This window comes from Vipera ursinii, assembly GCF_947247035.1.
Source record: "Vipera ursinii genome assembly, chromosome: 11".
In the NCBI taxonomy this organism is placed as follows: domain Eukaryota; kingdom Metazoa; phylum Chordata; class Lepidosauria; order Squamata; family Viperidae; genus Vipera; species Vipera ursinii.
This window is the reverse complement of record NC_139524.1, coordinates 17,589,221-17,608,451: the sequence shown is the minus strand read 5'-3', so window position 1 is coordinate 17,608,451 and position 19,231 is coordinate 17,589,221. Positions and strand designations below refer to the sequence as shown.

General features: G+C 48.1%; 2 protein-coding genes across 3 annotated transcripts; both read right to left on the bottom strand.

The window, feature by feature from the left end:
• Positions 1 to 245: 245 nt before the first annotated feature.
• Positions 246 to 11,457, bottom strand: EDC3 (enhancer of mRNA decapping 3). 2 transcript variants are annotated; one of them, XM_083371475.1, is made up of 7 exons: positions 11,381 to 11,457; positions 9,841 to 10,018; positions 8,637 to 8,947; positions 6,553 to 6,885; positions 3,526 to 3,679; positions 3,192 to 3,409; positions 246 to 1,886 (listed from the first exon to the last, which is right to left on the bottom strand). In XM_083371475.1, exons 2-7 carry the CDS (start codon positions 10,002 to 10,004, stop codon positions 1,552 to 1,554), a joined length of 1,515 nt encoding a protein of 504 aa, XP_083227601.1. In that variant the 5' UTR covers positions 10,005 to 10,018; positions 11,381 to 11,457; the 3' UTR covers positions 246 to 1,551. The 2 variants fall into 2 exon arrangements, with proteins under 2 accessions (XP_083227601.1, XP_083227602.1); XM_083371476.1 differs by lacking the exons at positions 9,841 to 10,018; positions 11,381 to 11,457 and adding an exon at positions 9,485 to 9,815.
• Positions 11,458 to 11,977: 520 nt separating this feature from the next.
• LOC310645719 (cytochrome P450 1A5-like) lies at positions 11,978 to 18,454 on the bottom strand. Its single transcript, XM_083371706.1, has 6 exons — positions 16,997 to 18,454; positions 16,181 to 16,307; positions 15,239 to 15,328; positions 14,785 to 14,908; positions 14,059 to 14,145; positions 11,978 to 12,879 (listed from the first exon to the last, which is right to left on the bottom strand). The coding sequence occupies exons 1-6, from the start codon at positions 17,828 to 17,830 to the stop codon at positions 12,591 to 12,593; spliced, it is 1,551 nt and encodes a 516-aa protein (XP_083227832.1). The 5' UTR covers positions 17,831 to 18,454; the 3' UTR covers positions 11,978 to 12,590.
• Between the last annotated feature and the right edge of the window lie 777 nt (positions 18,455 to 19,231).

The following is a 19,231-nucleotide window of genomic DNA, read 5'->3' as shown; positions in this document are numbered from 1 at the left end:
CCAGCCAGTAAATGCTCAGCTCTATCCAGTCACCCTGACTCTACCCTGAATTAAGGGATTATGGGGTCATAAGAAGGGAGTTTAATTTTAAGTCTAAATTAACCAACATGGTAGCTGTTGCTTATATGTGTATTGATTAGAACAATGTTGATAGCTTCAGTCTAGCTGACAATTCTTGGGGGGAGGGAAACGCCAATTTCCTGCTTGGGAAGCAAATGGAAATGAATACGACTTGGCAACCGAGCTGCTTTTACTGCAGTTTAATCATTGTGATGAATGAGAATTCTGCATGGCATCTTTGGAGACAAGAAAAGGCCGAGTGTGGTGGATTTCTTGAAGCCAGGCGCCTTCAGCATCCCACTTGGCTAATGCATGGAGCGCCTGAAATCTAGACAGCGCCACAGGACTGCAGGAACAAGCCCCCGCTATAGCAAGAACTGGGTCCCCGGAGAGAATCGTAAGACAATTCCCCACAAAAATGGAGAACCAAGGGTCACTACGACTGCCTACAGAAGCAGTGGCTCATGGGCTTTTCAGCGTGCACGACCACAATCGTTGCAAGCCAGTTGCCTCTTACTGGTGTTCTGGACTACCTGACGTCCGGTCTATAAGCACCGCTGTGTGCTTGTTCTAAAGGGAAGCAGGTCATTGTGCCAGGATCGAGCACTCTTCCTGGACCTTTTGTATCCAATGGGGACAGCGTGGGCCCAACAAAGCTCTTGGTCCTTTCCGCCTTGTGCACACAGTCGCACGCACACCAGAAGGGGGGGGGAAAAAAAAGGAACAGCCATTAATCAGCCTATGCTCTTCACAGTTAAGATGGCAGGACGCAAGTTAATGGTGGAAACCTAAAACCTGGCACTCTCTCATCTGCTCCTCAAGCACCCCGAGCCCCCGATGACACCCACACAACGTTCACGAGCAGAAACAGGAGAAGCAAGTGCTAGCTTAGCCACGAGTGGGGAAACGAAAAGGAGGCCCGGTCTTGGAACGGAGCAGGTTATGGTGCCACAGTGACCCAAACGTGGGCATCCAAGAACATGCGAGTTTGAAAGAGAGAGGACCATCCCAGCACAGCCAAATTCTGGCCGTTGCTCCAGTGATCCTGGAAGGCCAGGGGCAGCACCCAAGCAACCTTTCCCACTCTAGTGCTGAAAGAAAAAAAAGAAAACAACAACAACAAAAAAGAAACCCAGGAGTTTAAAAAGAAAAATCACAAACGGTCTGGTACACAACCAAACACAGCAGGGCTCCTGGCGTGAGTAAACCTCCCTGCTCATCTTCCCACCACCAGCTGTGAGCGGGTTGAAGACGCGAGCTGCCTTAGGCTCCTTCGGCAATGGCACAAGAGCGTGGATGGCTCAGAGGAAATGGAGGCCGCGCGGTTCTCCCCCCCACACACACCCAGCGCTGCGCCGCTGCTCCGTGGAGCAGAAACACGGCCCAGAATTTAATGTTTCCTTCAGGCGTCCAAACGTTTCGTAACGGCCGGGAATCCATCGGATGTGGTCTTCTCCTGGGTGAGAGGGGCCAGGCGTCCCTCGCTTTAGCTTAGGTCGAGTGCAGCGGGATGACAAATTTGCAGCCAAAAGGCGAGTGGTAATTTATGCCCACTTCCTGGAAGACGTTCTGGGGGATGCCGATGTCGCACAGGTATAGCCGGCCAGCCCTCTCACTCAGTGGCAACGGCAGTCCTAAGGCCAGCGACCACTTGGCATCGACCTCTTGCTCCATTTCGTTGACTGGGGGGTCTAGGCTGAGGACGGGGGCTCTGTTCTGGTTGGCCCAGTCTACGGCCGCTTTGTACCAAGGCTGGTCCCTCAGGAAAGCGTTTTCGTGGCAATCCAAACAGTTTATCACTAGGTCCACAGGCGTCTCGGGGAGATCTACGGGGAGGAAGGAAAAGAGAGGGCCTGATGCATTGGGCTGATGGGACGTGGTGCTTAAGCGGGGGAGATCCAGGTGCAAATCCAGCCCCAGCCATGGACAGCTTGGGACCAGCTCCTCTCTCACAGCACTGCGGTGGAGATCAAAGGGGAAGCCCTCCGCGAATGGTGGAGCACAAATCAATAAAGCAACAACGTATGGGAGGTTGTGCAGGAGTCTCAAAAAGCCTAGTAACCACTCAAAAAAGGACCTTGGGACCCTCTTAGTCTAATCTGTCACCTCTGCCTGTGGCCCAATTCACCTGTTTGGGCTGTAACCCTGAGATGGAAAAACAAACCAGCATCTCCCCGCTAGATGGAGCTAATAAGATTCAAAAATGGAACAGGCGGTTGAAAGCAGCTAATGCTTTTCGCACGGAGAAGCTTTACTAGACCTCCAGTTCCTTGGCCTCTTCCAGCTGCCCCCTGACGTTAGCAAAAAAGTATATTCCAAATCTCCACACACACACACACACACAAACCAAAGCATGATTGGATTACAACTGCCATCACCCCATCCTCTTCCTAAGCCTTCCCCCCACCCTTAAAACAAAGACATTTGATTTTAAGAGCCTTAAAACTCTTTGAGGTACCAAATCTTGACCTCACCTCCTAAGATGTGTTTGGAAAGGTCAAGGGAGTGCAACGCATTTAATTGTGGCACGAACCAACGTTGAAAGGCGACATGAGTTTTGGAGGGTTCCAAAAAGCGATGCAACTTTTTGAATCCCTTTTGGGGAGTGCTTGGAAAGAGCCCGATTCGGGCTTCCCAATTTCTAGTTTTTAGATGGTGGGAAAATCTGGGTGGCGATCTGGAACATTTTTAGTAGCAGGCAGCTTTTTTTTTTTTTAAAAAAAAAAGTTCTATCCTGTTTTTTTTCTGTTTGTTATTTTATTATGCTTGCTTTTACCGTGTTTATGATTTGGGGGCTTGTTTTAATTAACCGTCTGAAGCCTTTGAAATTGGGAGATAAATTTGAGGGGCCCTTGGTGCTCTCCGAGCTCGGCCTGTTTTTCTTGCAGACGTTTCGTTACCCAAACTAGGTAGCCTCATCAGGGCTAGTTAGTGTAGGACTAGCAACTGATGATGTTAACCTAGTTTGGGTCATGAAACGTCTGCAAGAACACCAGCAAGCTCAGAGAGCACCAAGGACCGCCACATTCCAACCCTGAGCTACAAATATTCTCCTTTATTGGTAGAAATTGAAAAGAGAGCGAATTCCCCCCCCCACCCACACACTCCCCCCATTCCATATTTGCAATTACCTTTAATACTGGACACCTGCTGGCCGCGTGTCTTGCTAAACAGGGTCAGTTCGTTGGTGATCGATTCCAGCATCTTGACGTAATTGGGGAGGAAAAGAATGACGTCTACGTCGTGATTGGAAAGGTGTCGCCCACAGCTGATCCCCTGGGCCCCTTTCACGTGAGGGCCACACAACAAGGCAACGATGGGTCGCTGGTGAATGTTTTTGGGGTTCAGCCTGAAAGCGGAGGAGGATTTACTTTCGTCAAGCGTGACTCTGCCGGCTAAGGTGCAGGAGAGGAAAAAGCCGGCTTGTCCCCACCGCTCTAGGAATCAGCACTTCCGAATCTTTACCTGTTGGGTCCTCCGAGCAAACTCAGCGCCATCTGGCTGGCACACACCCCGGTCATCTCCAACCTCCGCTCGAGCGTCAAGCCGTGTTTCTCAGCCACAGAAAGCAGCTTTTTGTGTAGCTCGTATGAAACACTCGGGACCACCAACCCAGAATCTGAAAATGCCAGAATCGGAACAGGGTTACCAAAGAGCAAAAGGGATTAAGGCAGATCCATCCCCCTACGCCGCCATCCAAAGGAAGGTCAGGCTTAAGCCACGGGACTTCACCCTTTTAAAGTTGGCCATCCCATTCCGCAGTTCTTTAGGGCCGTCGAAAACAACGAATGGCTTTTTCAGTCGCGTAAAGCTCAAGGAAGTAGGGCTGGTCCCAATTCTCTTTGCCAGCAGGCGAACAAGCCTAAAAGAGACTTAAGCTGGTTTCAGAGCTGAGGTCCAGAATCCAGACCGTCGAGAAGAAGCAGGGCAGCTGTGCTCCTCCAGATGTGCCTGAACTAGAGTTACCAACACCTCAGGCTAAAGAAAAGGGGTTACTGGCAGGGGTAGGCAACCTTGGCTCTTTTATGACTCGTGGACTTCAACTCCCAGAATTCCTGAGCCAGCACAGCTGGCTCAGGAATTCTGGGAATTGAAGTCCACGAGCCATAAAAGAGCCAAGGTTGCCTACCCCTGAGCTAGTGGAAGCACACAATGACCCCGTCCCTTCCTTAAGGCCTGGCTTACAGCTACAGAGAAGGGGGGGGAAAAAGATTATTCTCAAAGATTATTTCAGTAGCCTCAGGGCCAACTCTGGATGGGACACCTACCGAGGTAATCGCAAGATCCGTTTGTTGTTGTTTTTTTTTTAATAGCGATAGAACCTGGTTTGGTCTTTGGCTTTAGAGGGATGGGCAAATGCAGTCAAATGGAAGTGAATCCTGACTTGGGAAGCCAACTGGCAACAACAGGTTGTTTTAATGTCTTTTGTGACAAGCTTATTACAGGAAAAAAAGGGAAGCCGAACTGTAGGTAGTTTGACCTTGCATGTTCACAGCCAATTAAAGTGGCTGCCTTATCTTGATAGGCTTTATTGCATTAAGTATCAGCGCTTCGGCTATTTTGTTCTTGAAACCCACACTTGAAACAGTGATAACTTTATTGCGGGGGGAAAAAAACCCCAAAACCCAAAAAAACCCCAACCACCCAATCCTACATGTTCAAAGTCAGAGAGACACAAGCACTGGTTACAAAGAAGAGGGAGTCAAGCTATTCTCCAAAGCACCTGAAGGCAGGACAAGAAGCAACGGATGGAAACTAACCAAGGAGAGAAGCAGCCTAGAACTAAGGAGAAACTTCCTGACAGTGAGGACAATTAACCAGCGGAACAACCTGCCTCCAGAAGCTGTGAATGCTCCAACGCTGGAAGTTTTTAAGAGACCGGACAGCCATTTGTCTGAAATGGTATAGGGTTTCCTGCCTGAGCAGGGGGTTGGACTAGATGACCTCCAAGATCCCTTCCAGCTCTTCTGTGATTCTGCGAACAGAACGGTTGTAAGAGCAAACCCACTGTTTCTCTGTGGGCAGAGTTTGGGAAATAAGCAAGCGCTAAGCGAGCGGTTGTAAACCGAGGACTCTTGCAGGGCCTCTGAGCCCCAAGGGTGGTGAACGGAGGGCGCGGAGTTGGGCTACTGTCCAGGGGAACGGGCCTCTTTCAACATGATATTCGTGTTCTCATTTCGCCGGGCTCGCGTGCCTCCGCAGCTCTTGGCTCACAATAGCCCTTCAGGTAAGGGGATCTTGTTGGGAACACGAGAGAGATAAGGTGTGCGATTACACAGCCCGGCTGCACGCAAGGCCACTGCTGCACTACAGCTGCACGCTGCTGTGTGCTAATCGCTCTCGGCGTGAGAGCGCCCAGCGGATTCCCCTCCCTGCTTCTCCCTCACGCAAGGGCGACCAGTTGGACCAGCTTATCACAACCAGACGGTCTTAAATAAACTCAGGAAGGGCGGCAATCAAAAAGGTAGCGTGTAAAGCTAGAGGGGTGTGTGTGTGCGTCTCTGTGTGTGTGTGTGTGTGTGTAATTACAGAGCTGCAACCGGAGGCTGGCCCGGAGCCAGATTTAAATTACACTCGGGCTGGGAGATAGAAGAGTACAACAGATCAGCTCAGGCCTGGCTAGGGTATCACCGCACTCGGCAACCGACACAGCTTTGTGAAGGACACTGAAGGAGGCAGTTACACTTCCTTTGCTGGGCTCCTGCTTTTCTCCCCCTCTTTATTCCGATTTATGCCAAATTCCCCCCCCCCCCCCGCATTTGCCCCAGGCCTTATCACCCTTGCTTGCATCTGTGGGGTTGCCTGCAACCGCAACAGGCTTTTTCCCCTGCACAAACTAGACTGTGGTCAACCTCAAATTAAACGGGTGACGTGAGAATCGCAGCACCGCTCTGCGACCTAATCCGGTTTGCTGGAGGCAACTGGGCCACAGTTCAGAGGAGCACCGGGGGCCAGCGGTGGCCAGATACACCAGCTTGCTCCAGTTCCTTCTCTGTGCACAACGTCTGAAGTAGATTGAGGGCAACCGCATCGCTATTAGACCTTCCTTTTCAAAGCACCACCCCAAACCATTTCCTAAGGCTTACAGGAAGTCTGTACAACTTACAGCCTCAGCTTAGCCCGACATTTCTGGGACAGTTGCAAAGTGAATTTTGCCCCGTTTTACCACCTTAACACTGCCCTTGTTAAGTTAGGAACACGGCTGTTAAGTGAATCTGGGTTCCCCGGGGACTTTGCTTGTCAGAAGATTGCAAAAGGGGATCACGTCACTCACACACGCACACACCGGGATGCTGCGACCGTCATAAAAGCGAGCCGGTTGCCAAGCGTCCAAATTTTAAATCACGTGACCATGGGGATGCTACGACGGTTGTAACTGTGAAAAACGCTCGCCAGTCCATTTTTTTCCGGTGCCGTTTTCACTTGGAACGGTCGCTAACCGAACAGCCGTTAAGTCGAGGACTGCCTGTGTGTGGGAAGAGCCAAACCTACCCGTGCAGAACTCTTTGCTCGGCTGGGGAACGGTGATCCTCCTGTACACGATGGGCTCAGACGCCAGGATATTCTCGTCGTGGCGATAACGGGCGGCCTTCTCGCTCGGCGTGCCTCGGGAGCGGGTCCCGCCCTTCCTCTCGTAGGTCTCAATCTCCTCAAACACGGCGGCCTTGTCGAAAAGGGCCAGGTTCCCCTCAAAGTCAAAATCGGTGTCCAGGATCTCTTCAATGTCGTCCCCAAAGCACTCGTCGTCCTTGTTCTTCATCTGGCCGTTCTTGGGACCGCTTTTTTTCGGAGTCACCTGATTGGGATAGCGGCTGCTGGACGACCCTGGGAGGAAGGACAGCGTCAGAATCCATTTATATCACATTCATAAATGTATGTTTAAAACATTATTCCCCCCCCCATGGATTCTGCCATCTCCCAAGGAAGGAGGAGTACATGTGGATTCAGCCTGCCTTAGGTTATTTCAAAGACCAAGGGAAACCTTTTGAACTGGGGGAACAAAAGGGAGGGTTAGAGGAGGAGGCATCTGGCATGTGTCTTCATTTAATTCTGTAGAGAAAGAAGGCAATAACCATAAAGATTCAAAGTTCCTTTTTTCCCCATGATACGAAGTAAAATGATGGAGGGCTGACCAAATGGGGTTGAGGGAAGGGGGGTTGAACCGGGAGCCCTTTATAAAGTTTCAATTTGTAAAACAATAACAAGTCCTGTCTTGTATTCCCACAACCAAGCATGTCCTAGTAAAAAATTCCTTTTGGAATAGAACTGACTCCAAGAGTTTTTGTTTTCCTAAGACGTGGATTGGGGTGGGTCCTGACAGACAGTGGGGTCAAAGGAGCCCAGTACCGGTCCACGGACCGGGGGTTGGGAACCTCTAGCTTACAGAGTCGGATGTACTTTGCTGGAGGATGAAGCCCCCAACGCTGCCTTTTAAATCGTTCTTCCTTGACTGCAAAATGCTTAGGGTGGATTATGGTATCCTATGGTATCCTCAACTTATGACTGGCTGAAGTTACGGACCTCCCCAGGATTACTTAAGACCTGGGTTCCAAGTTCTGATGGCTGCCCACCCAGTCACGGGAATCACATTTCAAGTTCTCAGCAATCGGCATTCACAGCTCTTTGCAGCATTCCGCAATCACAGGGCTGCAATTTATCAGAATGACAGCGTTGGAAGGGACCTTGTAGGTCATCTAGTCCAAGCCCCCGCCCAAAAGCAGGAGATGTGGTTTTTTGCTGAAAACCGCCTTTATTTTTGGTGACTGGTTAAAAAAAAAGGCCCACGGCAGACAGTGGATTCACGTTAGGATTGCTGCAAAAAAAGGTTGTTAAAATCAGGAATGGTCAGAGGGTGATCTGCTGAACAACTGGTGTGATTTACGGCTCTAATTCCAAGCTCACAGTTGTAAGTTGAGAATGACTTGCATCGTAAGGTTTTAAGGCTGCCTGTATATTAAGGTTACTGCACTAAACCACTGTTCATGTTTACCATTTATATAGTATATAACTAGCTGGGTTCCTCACTCCAGCTGTTAATGATGATTTACAAGACATCAGCGGCCAGGTCCAACCATCATGCTAAGCCAGAATGATGCAAATCACATCATGGCTTAGCACCACAAACGAAATCAGCTTGACCAGGCCCACTTTAAAAGCCAGTATCTCCAGCCTCTGCTAGACTTCTTCCCTTCCCTTCCTAATACCCCTATTTTGAAACAGTCAAGGGTGTGTGTGTGTGTGTGTGTCCGTGCGCCAGGCTCCACAGAAGCATTCTGCATCACAGCAAGAATGGTATAAAGACACGTGAAGCCTTTGTTTCTCTCTCGACAGACCACACCTGGAGACCGTGCACAATGCTGGGCACCACATCTTCAAAAGGATATTGACACGGCTGGAAGAGGTTCAAAGGACAAGAATAGGAAATGCCTTATGAAGACAGGTAGAAGGAACACGCGTAAATGCAGCCACCTTAGAACCGGCAGGGCCAAGCTCAGCATCTCAAGACAGAGGAAGCTGGGCGGAGCGGCAGATCCACGCCAAGGTGGGACAACGGAGACAACGCCAAAGAGACTCACACGAGTTGTGCCTGCGGCGGACGTTTTTTGATGGGTTCAAGGATTCCATGTGTCGATCCACGTAGCTCTTAGAACACGGGTGCAGCTGGGGAGAAAGGGCAACCTCTTGGTTCTTTGCATCGGCTCTCCTGGGGATGTTCTGGGGGGCACTGCTGGGCTTCTTCGGCAATTTGCCAGTGCCATTCTGACTGGCGCCACCCAGGCCCTCGAGAGCGGGAATGCCAAGGTCGGGGTGCTGGAAGTCTCCACACTGTCTGTTATCGCCAAGGCCTGGAATCTCCAGAATCTTCAGCTCGGTGATGTCCCCAGCCCTAAACAGGGAAAGAGGACCAGAGAGGGGGTTAATTGCCCACAACGCCTGCCTCTCGTCGCATCCTCTGCCCTGTTCTGCTCACTTCCGGCCAGCATCAGGTGGAAAAGGAAGAGCTACGCATCTTGAGGGCTTCAGGCTGGGGAAGAGTGCTGTATAGCAACATAAATCACCCTGGTTCAAAGTTTAACCACCAGAAATGACAGTCAGAAAAACCTAGGTCTATTCAGTCACTTAAAAGATGATTTCAGGTAGTTCAAAACTTGCATTCTTTAATGTAGCTCACTTTTGTAAGAACTGACAGACTTCCAGGCTGCTGGTTTTCCCCAAGCATGGACAAAAGGTCCCATCAACAACCCAAGAACCACAATCAAGCCATTTTCAATTGTCCAAATGTATACCCATTTTCCATTTTCAAAAGATGCTTCCAGCTTTCTAAATAACCCATCCCCTCTATAAACACATATTGCAAAAAAAAAAAGACAGCAATTCGACATCAGCTAGAAGTTCTGAAAAGTAGCCATGACTTATTACATACCACTTCCCACTGCTTTACAGCCCTCTCTAAGCGGTTTACAGAGTCAGCATATTTGCCCCCAACAATCTTGTGTCCTCCTGTTACCGACCTCGGAAGGATGGAAGGCTGAGTCAACCTGGAGCCGGTGAGAATCGAACTGCCAAACTGCAGGCAGCCGGCAGAAGTAGCCTGCAGTACTCCATTCTAAACACTGCGCCACCAGGGCTCATATGAAATATAAACCACAAATATACCACGAATGAATGAAATATACCCTATACCACGAATGTGCAATACCTACTGCTATATTTTCAGAAAAACCGCCCGACAACATTCCGTTTTCAAGCCTCAATGAAGAGTCCCGGAGAAGCGTTTACCTGAAGGTAACCTCCGGTACCAAACATTTGACTCCATTATGGAAAGGCCGTGTGAGTGAAATTGTCTGGCTAGCTTGATTGACAGCAGACACTCTTCCCTGGTAGACACCCAAGCTGTCTCCACAACTGATCGAGACGATGCTTCCAAGCCAATCGGTAGCCATGATTTCCCGGATTGCTGCAAAACAATCAAAGAGATGATGAGCTAATATATACTGCACCAAAAGAGAATATTTGTAGCTCAGGGTCCAGCTGTGGAGTCCTTGATGCTCTTTGAGCTTGGTTATCTTGCAGACGTTTCATGGGCCAACAAGATTACTTCATTACTCATATCTATGTATGTATGCATATAGCATGCGTATATATGTGTTAGGTATGTATATGGGCAGATATATTCGGCCTTTTGAAAGCAGGCTCCAGAGTTTCATTTTTAATGTGGGCCAGTGTGCTCATAATAAAAAATGACAATAAAGGTTATCTTATCAATATGAGATAATCACCATCAGAGCACCATCAACATCACCAGAGCACTGATCAGGCTATCTAGTCGGGTGAGGAAATGTCCCCAAGCTCAGAGAGCATCAAGGGCTCCACACAGATTGCACCGAAATAATTCCTGAAATATTTTGTCTGTTAAGGATAAATCTTTTATTTGCTCCCGAACCACCAGGTGCCTAGGCCGGGTTAAGAGGGCGATTGCCAAAAGTTATTCGGTGGGCTTGGCTGGTCCATCGGTCTGCCCACCTGTCTGTCACTCCTAGCTGCCCATCAATCCATATGTCCATCCACCTATCACAGAGGCCCCCAACCTTTTGGGCACCGGGGACCAGTTCCGTGGAGAGAGGTTTTTCCACGGACCGGAGAGTGCGTGGTTTTCTGTGCTGCCTGCATCTCGCGGATGGGGCTTGGCTTGCTTGTGCGGACCGGTTGCTGGCATGCCGCAGCCCAGTACCGGTCCACGGACTGGGGGTTGGGGACCCCTGACCTATCAGTCTATCTATCTGACCGACGGGCAGGTGGGCTGACAAACATGCTGGCTGGGAATTCTGGGAGCTGCAGTCCACACCCACTAAACTGGCTGAAGTTGCGAGTTCAAACCCTGCAGCAGAACTTGGGACGGTCCCTTATTTCCCAGGTCTGGGGGGGGGAGGATAAAATGGTGGGGGAGGGGAGAATCTCGCCCACTGAGCTTAGGGGAGGGGGCTAAGACCCCTTTTGGGGGGGGAGGAAGAGCAACCCTCCCAGGACCATCACGGCAAGGGCGTCAGAGGGCAGACTCGAACCCGGGTCTTCCCCGCCCCTCCGACCTCTCCCCCCCAGCTCAATTCTGCTCCATGAACTGAACTTGGGCAGGGGAGGAAGTGACGTCACTCCCAAAGGGGCGTGGCCGAGCCAAGCAGAGCCCAGAGGGGGAGGCTCCCCTCGCGCCTCCTCGCCCTGCCTGAACAGCCCCAGGCGGCAGAGCGGCGGCGGCCCTGGCCGGCGGAGAGGCGGGGACCCTGCGGCCACCGCACAGGCCCTCCCGCGGCCGCCTCCACACCTGGGACGGGGAAGCCGAGGAACGGCGGGCTCCAGCCTTCGCTTCGCTCGTCTCTCCGCTTCGGACGCCTTCGCTCCGGAAATGTCGCCCAGCAGGGGAAGCGGCCGTCACTTCCGCTTCCGTCTCTCTTTAAGGCACTCTAGGGATGAAGCGGAGAGACGGTGGCTTTCGTGGGAAGGTATGCTGGGGCGCATGCGCGCGAGAGAAAGCCAAGGCGGTTGGAATAGTAGGCACTCGCGGGGTGCTGGGCATGCGCATTGGCGATATTGGGGAAAGCTGGATCAGCGTTTTTCTCGACCTTTAAAGTGTCAGGACTCCGATTCCCAGAATTCCTCACCTAGCAGGCTTTAAGATGGGTGGACTTTAACTCCCAGAATCCCCCTGGTTAGGGACTTATGGGAGTCTTATTTATTTACGTTATTCAGCTTTTATAACTTTTGTATAGCAGCTTTGAAAAGGGTAATTTTATAACTTTTTTTATAAGTGCATTGAAGTTCAGGCGTCTTAAGGTTGCTAAGCTTGAGAAATACCGAGCTAGACCATAAACCAAACCTTGAAATGTTGTAATTTCTGTCAATCAGTCAAAACTTTGTGGGCAAGCTCTTTTGGAATTTAGCAAAATCGGTGCGTGTGCAAAAATGCGTGTGAAACTGTAAATGCCCAATACTTTATTTAGAAAAAGCATCAGGTCACCATTTTTTATTACTGTTTTCCTAATGGTTTGTATCCCTTTAAAATTATTATCCAGTTTTTCCTTTAAAAGAGCAATTGACACTCACAAACCATTTCGTAGAAAGCTATTTTTATTTTTATTTTTTTACAATATACATATAATAATAGAGGTTTTCTGGGCCATCCAAAATATAATCTCTAGGCTAGAATATGACACATACTTCTGCAGAATCAGTGGCTCTTAGGCAGACAATTAATACATAAAGTGCATTTAATAATTCGAAGCACCTTTTTCAAGCATAATTCCCCAGTCATCACACTTAAAATGATCATGTTTAGTACTTTTTTTTGGTCATATTTTAATTTCAGTTTTCTTCTAAGAATTCCAAGGAGTATGCATACTATTTTCTGCAATTTCTTCCACAAGAAACCCTACGAGGTAGATTAAGAAAAGAGATAGTGTTTAGTTCAGTTAAGTAACCCCTTGTCCCCCCTTCTTGCACAAGGGTCAGCCTCCACTCTTTCCAGCTCTCCCTTGCTAGAAACGGGGTTTGACCTGGAAGTGTTCGCATTTTTTATACTTCATGGTCAGGCCATACTCGGGAGTTGCATCCATCATCTCTGTGCCAGACAAGGAGAATTCCAGTTTTTGCACCAAAGTGGTCAGAAATAGGAACACCTCCCATTTCGCAATGTGCTGTCCAATGCATTGCCTTTTGCCCAAGCCAAAAACCATAACTTTTTCACACTCTGCTCGGTTTATTCCTGTCCCGTCAGTCGCAAGAAATCGTTCCGGGTTGAAAACAGAAGGCTCATTCCAAAGTTTCCTGAAGGGGAAGAAAATGCAAACACACCATCTAGGTCAGGGGTCTTCAAACTTGGCCCTTTTATGACTTGTGGACTTCAACTCCCCGAATTCCTCAGCCAGACCCCTGATCTAGGTTATCTCTTTACGAAACCCCCTTGGCAGAAAACACACATTCAAATATCCTTTGCCTAGCCAGATTAAAGCAACCACATTTGAGTTGGAACATGACTTCTGAAGTTGCCAACCCTTTCCTTTGGTAACAATCTATGTGGAACCTAATAAGGTTTTGTGAAGATTTCACCCAGTCTCTCTTTTAGCCAGATCTTCCAACTGCCAAATGGATGTGGTGATCAGGTAGATCTTTTGTGAGCGTACTACACATACGTCTTAGGGAACAGATGTTGAGTTCATTGATTTGAACTGAATTGATTCAGCATATCCCCACAGTTCCTCTAACTGACTCAGCCTTCCATCCTTCCGAGGTAGGTAAAATGAGGACCCAGATTGTTGGGGGCAATTAAGCTGACTTTGTAATAATGCCGCTTGGGGTGTGTGTGAAAGCCCTAACAAGCAGGCATATACATAGAATGAAGGCTACTGCTAAGTTTGTAAAGCCGCCCTGAGTCTTCGGAGAAGGGCGGGATATAAATGGAATTAAAATTAAAATAATAATAATAAAATAAATGTAAATTTCCAGATGTGTGGACTTCAAATCCCAGAATTCCACTGCCATCTTGGCCATTGATGAGCATTCTGGGAACTGAAGTTCACAAATTTTTAAGTTGCGGAGATTGGGAAACCGGAATCTAGAATAAAGATGGGAAGGAACAGACAGCCCATATTCCCCCTTCCAAAGGCTTGTAGGAAGCCTCTAAAGTCCTCATTACTTTTGCTACTAATACTTAATCCCAAGCACGAGTACAGGTATATTCAAGTTTGATTTACAACCACAGTTGCAATTAGCTACGGGGGCTGTGAAAAGTCTTTGCTTCAGTTCCACAAAGGTAAGTCTTTTAAATATGTGGAAGTATCACACAGTAGTAGCCCTTACTACAACTCCTTAAAGCAGCTATGTCTGAATGAAATTTAAGGCACCGCAAGGCCATAAATGCAACCCAGCTTTTAACTGACTGCACAAAGAATTCTAGTTTTTCTCTGCTTGGCAATTAGGTAAAGAGCTGTTCTTGGCAATACTTACGGATCGTGGTTGACCTGCCATTGGTTCACAAACACACAGGTATCTCTAGGAATATAGAAGCCATTCAAAACTGTGTCCCTAGTGGTGCTAAACAGAAAGAGAATATTTGCAGTAAGATAACAGACTGACTAGTATTAACAGAACCACATGAACACAGTCGGTTCTTTTGATAAGATTCAATCAACTTTTTTTTAAAGTTGACAAACTACTGTCTCGTGCAAGTCACTAACAGTATTTTCTGTTACCCTACAGTCACCATGGGGATGTGTTCACAAGTCACACTAAGTCACAGTTTGTTGAAGTCTAGCTTTTTGAATCTACTACAGTGAGCTGAGCTCACCCACAACAAAATTCAGGACTATGTGTTAAGTTGCAGTTTGCAAGATTTATTGCTTAAGCCTACGCAAAAGAATCCAGTCAATTAAAGTTCAGTATTACGGTAAATTGACTCCATAGAAGAGTCAATGGAATTCCAGAGGGGTTGGATTTGGAGCATTTGTGGCAACCTAATGATTCTAAGCTGATGGCAAGCTTAACTCTGCCTCCTACATATTTGTTCCAAACTCTCTGGAAACAACCCCCCCCAAAAAAAATAATAAAATAAAATAAAGTGATGGTGGTACTTCAAAGTACCTCAGGAGATCCTGGATCACTTGCCCACTCCTTTTTGTCATATTGATCTCTAATTTTCTAACATAAGTTACTTTCCATTCAGTTCAATCTTACCAATGCGGGATTGTGAAGGGAATGAAGGATGAATGCCTGAACATCTCATACATAAAAGCTTCAGAGTAAGGGAGCATGGCACGGTCAGATTGCTTGGGTGTCCTTTCTCTTCCAATGATTTGGTCTGTGGGTCAGGGGGAAAACAGAAATAAGAGTCACTTTGGTCTACTGGTGACTGGGTGACTTTGGGCCCATCACCAGGAGACGGTGAGTTCTAGTCACGTCTTAGGCACGAAAGCCAGCTGGGTGACTGTGGGCCAGTCCCTCTCTCTCAGCCCAACTCACTTCACAGGGTTGTTATTGTGGGGAAAATAGGAAGGGGAAGACGCGTTGTTCACCGCCACCTTGCATTTTTTGTAAAAATAATAAAAGCAGGATACAAATAAATAAATCAACAAGATTTACAGAATAACAATGGAAAGCCAGACTTGGAAAGGGACAGATCTGGATTTACCTAGTTCTTCTTGAATTCTCCTCTGGGTTTCTGGGTAAGTCACCAGATACAGAAGGCACCAGGAGAGAGCTGTAGTGACAGTATCAAATCCTAGACAGACACAAAAAAGGGGAAGAAAAAAAAGCATTTAAGCATCAAAATGTAGAAGTGCAGATTGGGGTCTGGGTTTCCCTGTATGATATTAAATGCTTTCATTTAACTGTCAGCATGTGAGCCATATCTAATGCTAAGTCATCAAGGCTCTTTTATGACTCGTGGACTTCAACTCCCAGAATTCCTGAGCCAGCCATGCTGAGGGGACAGGGAGAGGTTGCCATGCTGAGCCATGCTGGCTCAGGAATTCTGGGAGTTGAAGTCCACGAGTCATAAAAGAGCCAAGGTTGCCTACCCCTGGCTTAGCTCATTTTGGAGAAGCCTGGTCAGAAGGCGGCTTGAGTGAATGGCATCGTTTTTGCAAATTGCCAAAGGCTTTCAGCCTGAAATCATGCTGGCTTGGTAATTCTGGGAGATGAAGTCCACATATCTTCAAGTGGCCATGGTTGAGAAACACTGACCTCAAAAGTCTCCAAAGGATAGCGTTAAATTACATCTGGAGGACTCTATTGAAAAAAAGATGTTAACAGCCTGCCAAGTTGAAAATTTCATTGTCACACGCAATACTACCAAGGATGATGATGATGAAGACGACTCATCTCTTTTCCATCTGTCAATTCTGTCTTGACCAAAAATAAACCCAGGAAAGATAGAGTAATGGCTGAGAAACGTGGAATTATGGGAGCCAGTTTGTGCATCTGGGGGAATTATGAATCAGAGGTGGGTCTTGATGGCTACAAAGGTTTATTTTCTTTAAATGCATTGACACCTGTCTGTTAAATGGACGGTGCTGAAATAGTCATGGGAAGAAGAAAGACAGGGCTTGCTTTTAGGATAAGGGTTTCTTACCAGCTCCAAAGAGTTCGTTGACGATACCAACAATGTTCTGATCCTTGAGGGCATTGTTGCCATTTAAATTCGTTTTTTTATCCTGGCAGAAGCTGATGAGGGAGTCCGTGATATCTCGGATGTTGTTCTGGAATACAGACCAGAAGGAGAGATGTGACACCAACTTCCAGCCCACACGACTCTCAATTTCATGAAGAACGAACATTGTTATTTAGACAACCACATGCCAAATACTTTTCTGCAAACTAGGTCATGAGGAGTCATTCTCACTGAGTATTGGTTAACGGTGGTTTGTTGAATAATCCAGGATTGGCTGGGTCCACATCCTCTACTGACTCGGGGTAATATTCAAGCCACATTGTTGGAATTCACCCATCACATCAAACCATGATGTGTCCAGTTTGCTTTGCTTAGCATGCTGTGCAAAGTCAGCCAGAGTGATTAACTCAGTTAATAAGAGGTGATCAACTTCCTCAGCTTCAGCAACTTCAAGATGTAGGGACTTCAACTCCCAGCATTCCTCAGTCAGAATCCTGAGAGTTGAAGTCCACATATCCTGAAGTTGCCGAGCTTGAGGAAAACTTATCTAAGGCATTAAGACAGGGGTCTTCAAACTTGGCCCTTTTATGACTTGTGAACTTCAACTCCGAGAATTCCTCAGCCAGGCACGCTGGCTGAGGAATTCTGGGAGTTGAAGTCCACAAGTCATAAAAGGGCCAAGTCTGAAGACCCCTGCATTCAGACCAGATATAACCCAACGCTTCCCTCCAAGCCCTGTTTGGTGACTATATACAATCCTAATGTCTAATGACACACCTTGTCAAAGCCCTCATAATGTTCTTCAACCAGCTTCCGCATCAGCACATTGAATCGCCGGTTCAGATCTTTGAAGGCTTCCATGCTGCGGTTGGGAAGATATTGGAGGATTGGGAAGAAATCAGCTGGATTTCCAGACGCCGCCACCAGGCCAAAGTCATTGTTGATGTCCACTATCTTCAGAAGTTCTTCATCCTCGTGGTTGTAACGCTTCCCAAAGCACATGGCACAGATGACGTTGACTACGGAGATCACCACGTACTGGAAGGGCTCAAAGCTCTCCTTCTCTTTCATCAGACCGTGGAATTTCGTGACCAGGTACTCTGCCTCTTTGGAGATGTGCTCCTCCAGCAGGCAAGTCGACGAGTTTGGGCTGGTTGAGGTGGCAAAGGTCTTGAGAGCATTCTGGGCCAGCTTTCGGCGAGTGCGCCAGCTCTCCTCAGAATTCCTCCCGAAGGTGAAGGTCTGACCATCCCCAATGAACTTGAAGCTGTGGAGATCTGGGCGTCCTGCAAAGTCGCTCCCTTGCTTCACTAGGGCTTGCTTGATGGTTTCCAACCCGCTCAGCACCACCACTGGCTTTGCGCCAAGATGAATTACCATGACCTCCCCATACTTCTGACTCAGCTGGGTCAAAGACAGATGAGGATTTTTCCCCAGGTCTAAGATATTTCCAATCAAGGGATACCCCCTCGGCCCTCGTAGCTTCCTTAATCCCGGTGGGATCCGCTGCCGGATTTTGAAGAGGAGCAGCAGGAGAGAGAAAACAGCAATGCCGATCAGGATTTCTGGGACAGAGACCACGTTTTTGCTTCCGATCAATACCGACTTCATCTTCCCCAACAGGCTGGTGAGCCAAGAAACAGAGAAGAAAGGAAGGAGATGAATTTATATATCTGTTTGATATTGTGTAGTGTACATCTTTTTTTTTAAACTTTGTAAAAACGCTTCTTTAATTTCGTATGTGTATATGTGTCTACAGCCCAAAGAGCCGCTGTTGAGCCATCTCTAGCCATCGAAAAGGTAAATTGATGACTTCCATTTTCAGCCCGCCAGCTTCAAGGAAACTCAGACAAAGAGAACTATGTTAGTTTGTTTACTGAATTGGATGAGTCTCTGGAAAGAGTGCAGAGGACAGCGGCCAAGATGATTAGGGGACTGGAGGCTAAAACACGTGAAGAACGGTTGCAGGATTTGGGTTTGGCTAGTCTAGAGAAAAGAAGGACTGGGGGGGACATGATAGCAGTGGTACAATATTTGAGGGGCTGCCGCAAAGAGGAGGGGGTCAACTTATGTTCCAAAGCACCCGAAGGCAAGACGAGAAACATGGATGGAAACTCATCAAGGAGAGAAGCAACATGGAATTAAGGAGAAACTGCCTAACAGTGAGGACAATTAACCAGTGGAACAGCTTGCCACCAGAAGTTGTGGTGCTCCATCACTGGAGGCCTTTAAGAAGAGACTGGACAGCTGCTTGTCTGAGATGGTATAGGGTCTCCTACCTGAGCAGGGGGTTGGGCTAGAAGACCTCTAAGGTCCCTTCAAGCTCTACTCTGATTGAAATCTCAAGAGTCCTGGGATTGTCATTTGCAACTTTCGCAATGGGGGAAGCCAGCTTCCCTTAATGACCACAGGATTCACTTAAGAACTGTGAATGCTTCGCTTAACAGCCACGCCCTAAAGGGTCGTTAAATTAGGTGCCATCCCGTCAACTGCTTTGCTTAGCAACAGGAATTCTGGACCTGTCATGGTAAATCAAGGGCTCTCTGTGCGTTCATAGATTCAAACTACCCTCCCCTTACCGACGGACCCTTTTTCAGGGGCTTCCGAACAGGTGCCAATCGGAACCCACCCTCCAGACTAGAGAGAGGGGCACGTTTTTATATTTTAGCTTCATAAAAGAAGCGACCCTCCAGCCAGGAGCATTTGGGGGAGGAAAAAAATCCGCTTCCCGCCTGGACTTACCAAGACCAAAAAAAGAGAGAAAAAAAGCGGCTGGATCCAAGTCTAAACGAAAGGCAGGTTTTTTTTCGGGAGGACACGCGTGGACTCACCCACAGCCCACCTTGGGTGGAAAAAAAACGGGGGAAATCGAGGCGCGGACCTCCGACCTGCTCCGGATTCGCTCGCCCGGCGCCGAAAGCGGCTTCACTCCGGCGTCGCTCCGCTTTCTCCGGCGAAGAGAAGATGCCCGGGGATCAAACCGCAGCGCAAAACTTGGCTGGGTTGAAGCGC

Excerpts from the sequence above, each read along its gene's own strand:
- EDC3 (XM_083371475.1), bottom strand. The coding sequence starts at position 10,004 with ATGGCTACCGATTGGCTTGGAAGCATCGTCTCGATCAGTTGTGGAGAC. Across the intron at positions 6,886-8,636 it reads CCGCCGCAGGCACAACTCGT|GGTCGTCCAGCAGCCGCTAT; the intron begins GTGAGTCTCTTT and ends CCTTCCTCCCAG. Across the intron at positions 1,887-3,191 it reads GCAGGTGTCCAGTATTAAAG|ATCTCCCCGAGACGCCTGTG; the intron begins GTAATTGCAAAT and ends TCCTCCCCGTAG.
- LOC310645719 (XM_083371706.1), bottom strand. The coding sequence starts at position 17,830 with ATGAAGTCGGTATTGATCGGAAGCAAAAACGTGGTCTCTGTCCCAGAA. Across the intron at positions 14,909-15,238 it reads GAGAATTCAAGAAGAACTAG|ACCAAATCATTGGAAGAGAA; the intron begins GTAAATCCAGAT and ends CCTGACCCACAG. Across the intron at positions 12,880-14,058 it reads TGGCAGGTCAACCACGATCC|GAAACTTTGGAATGAGCCTT; the intron begins GTAAGTATTGCC and ends CTTCCCCTTCAG.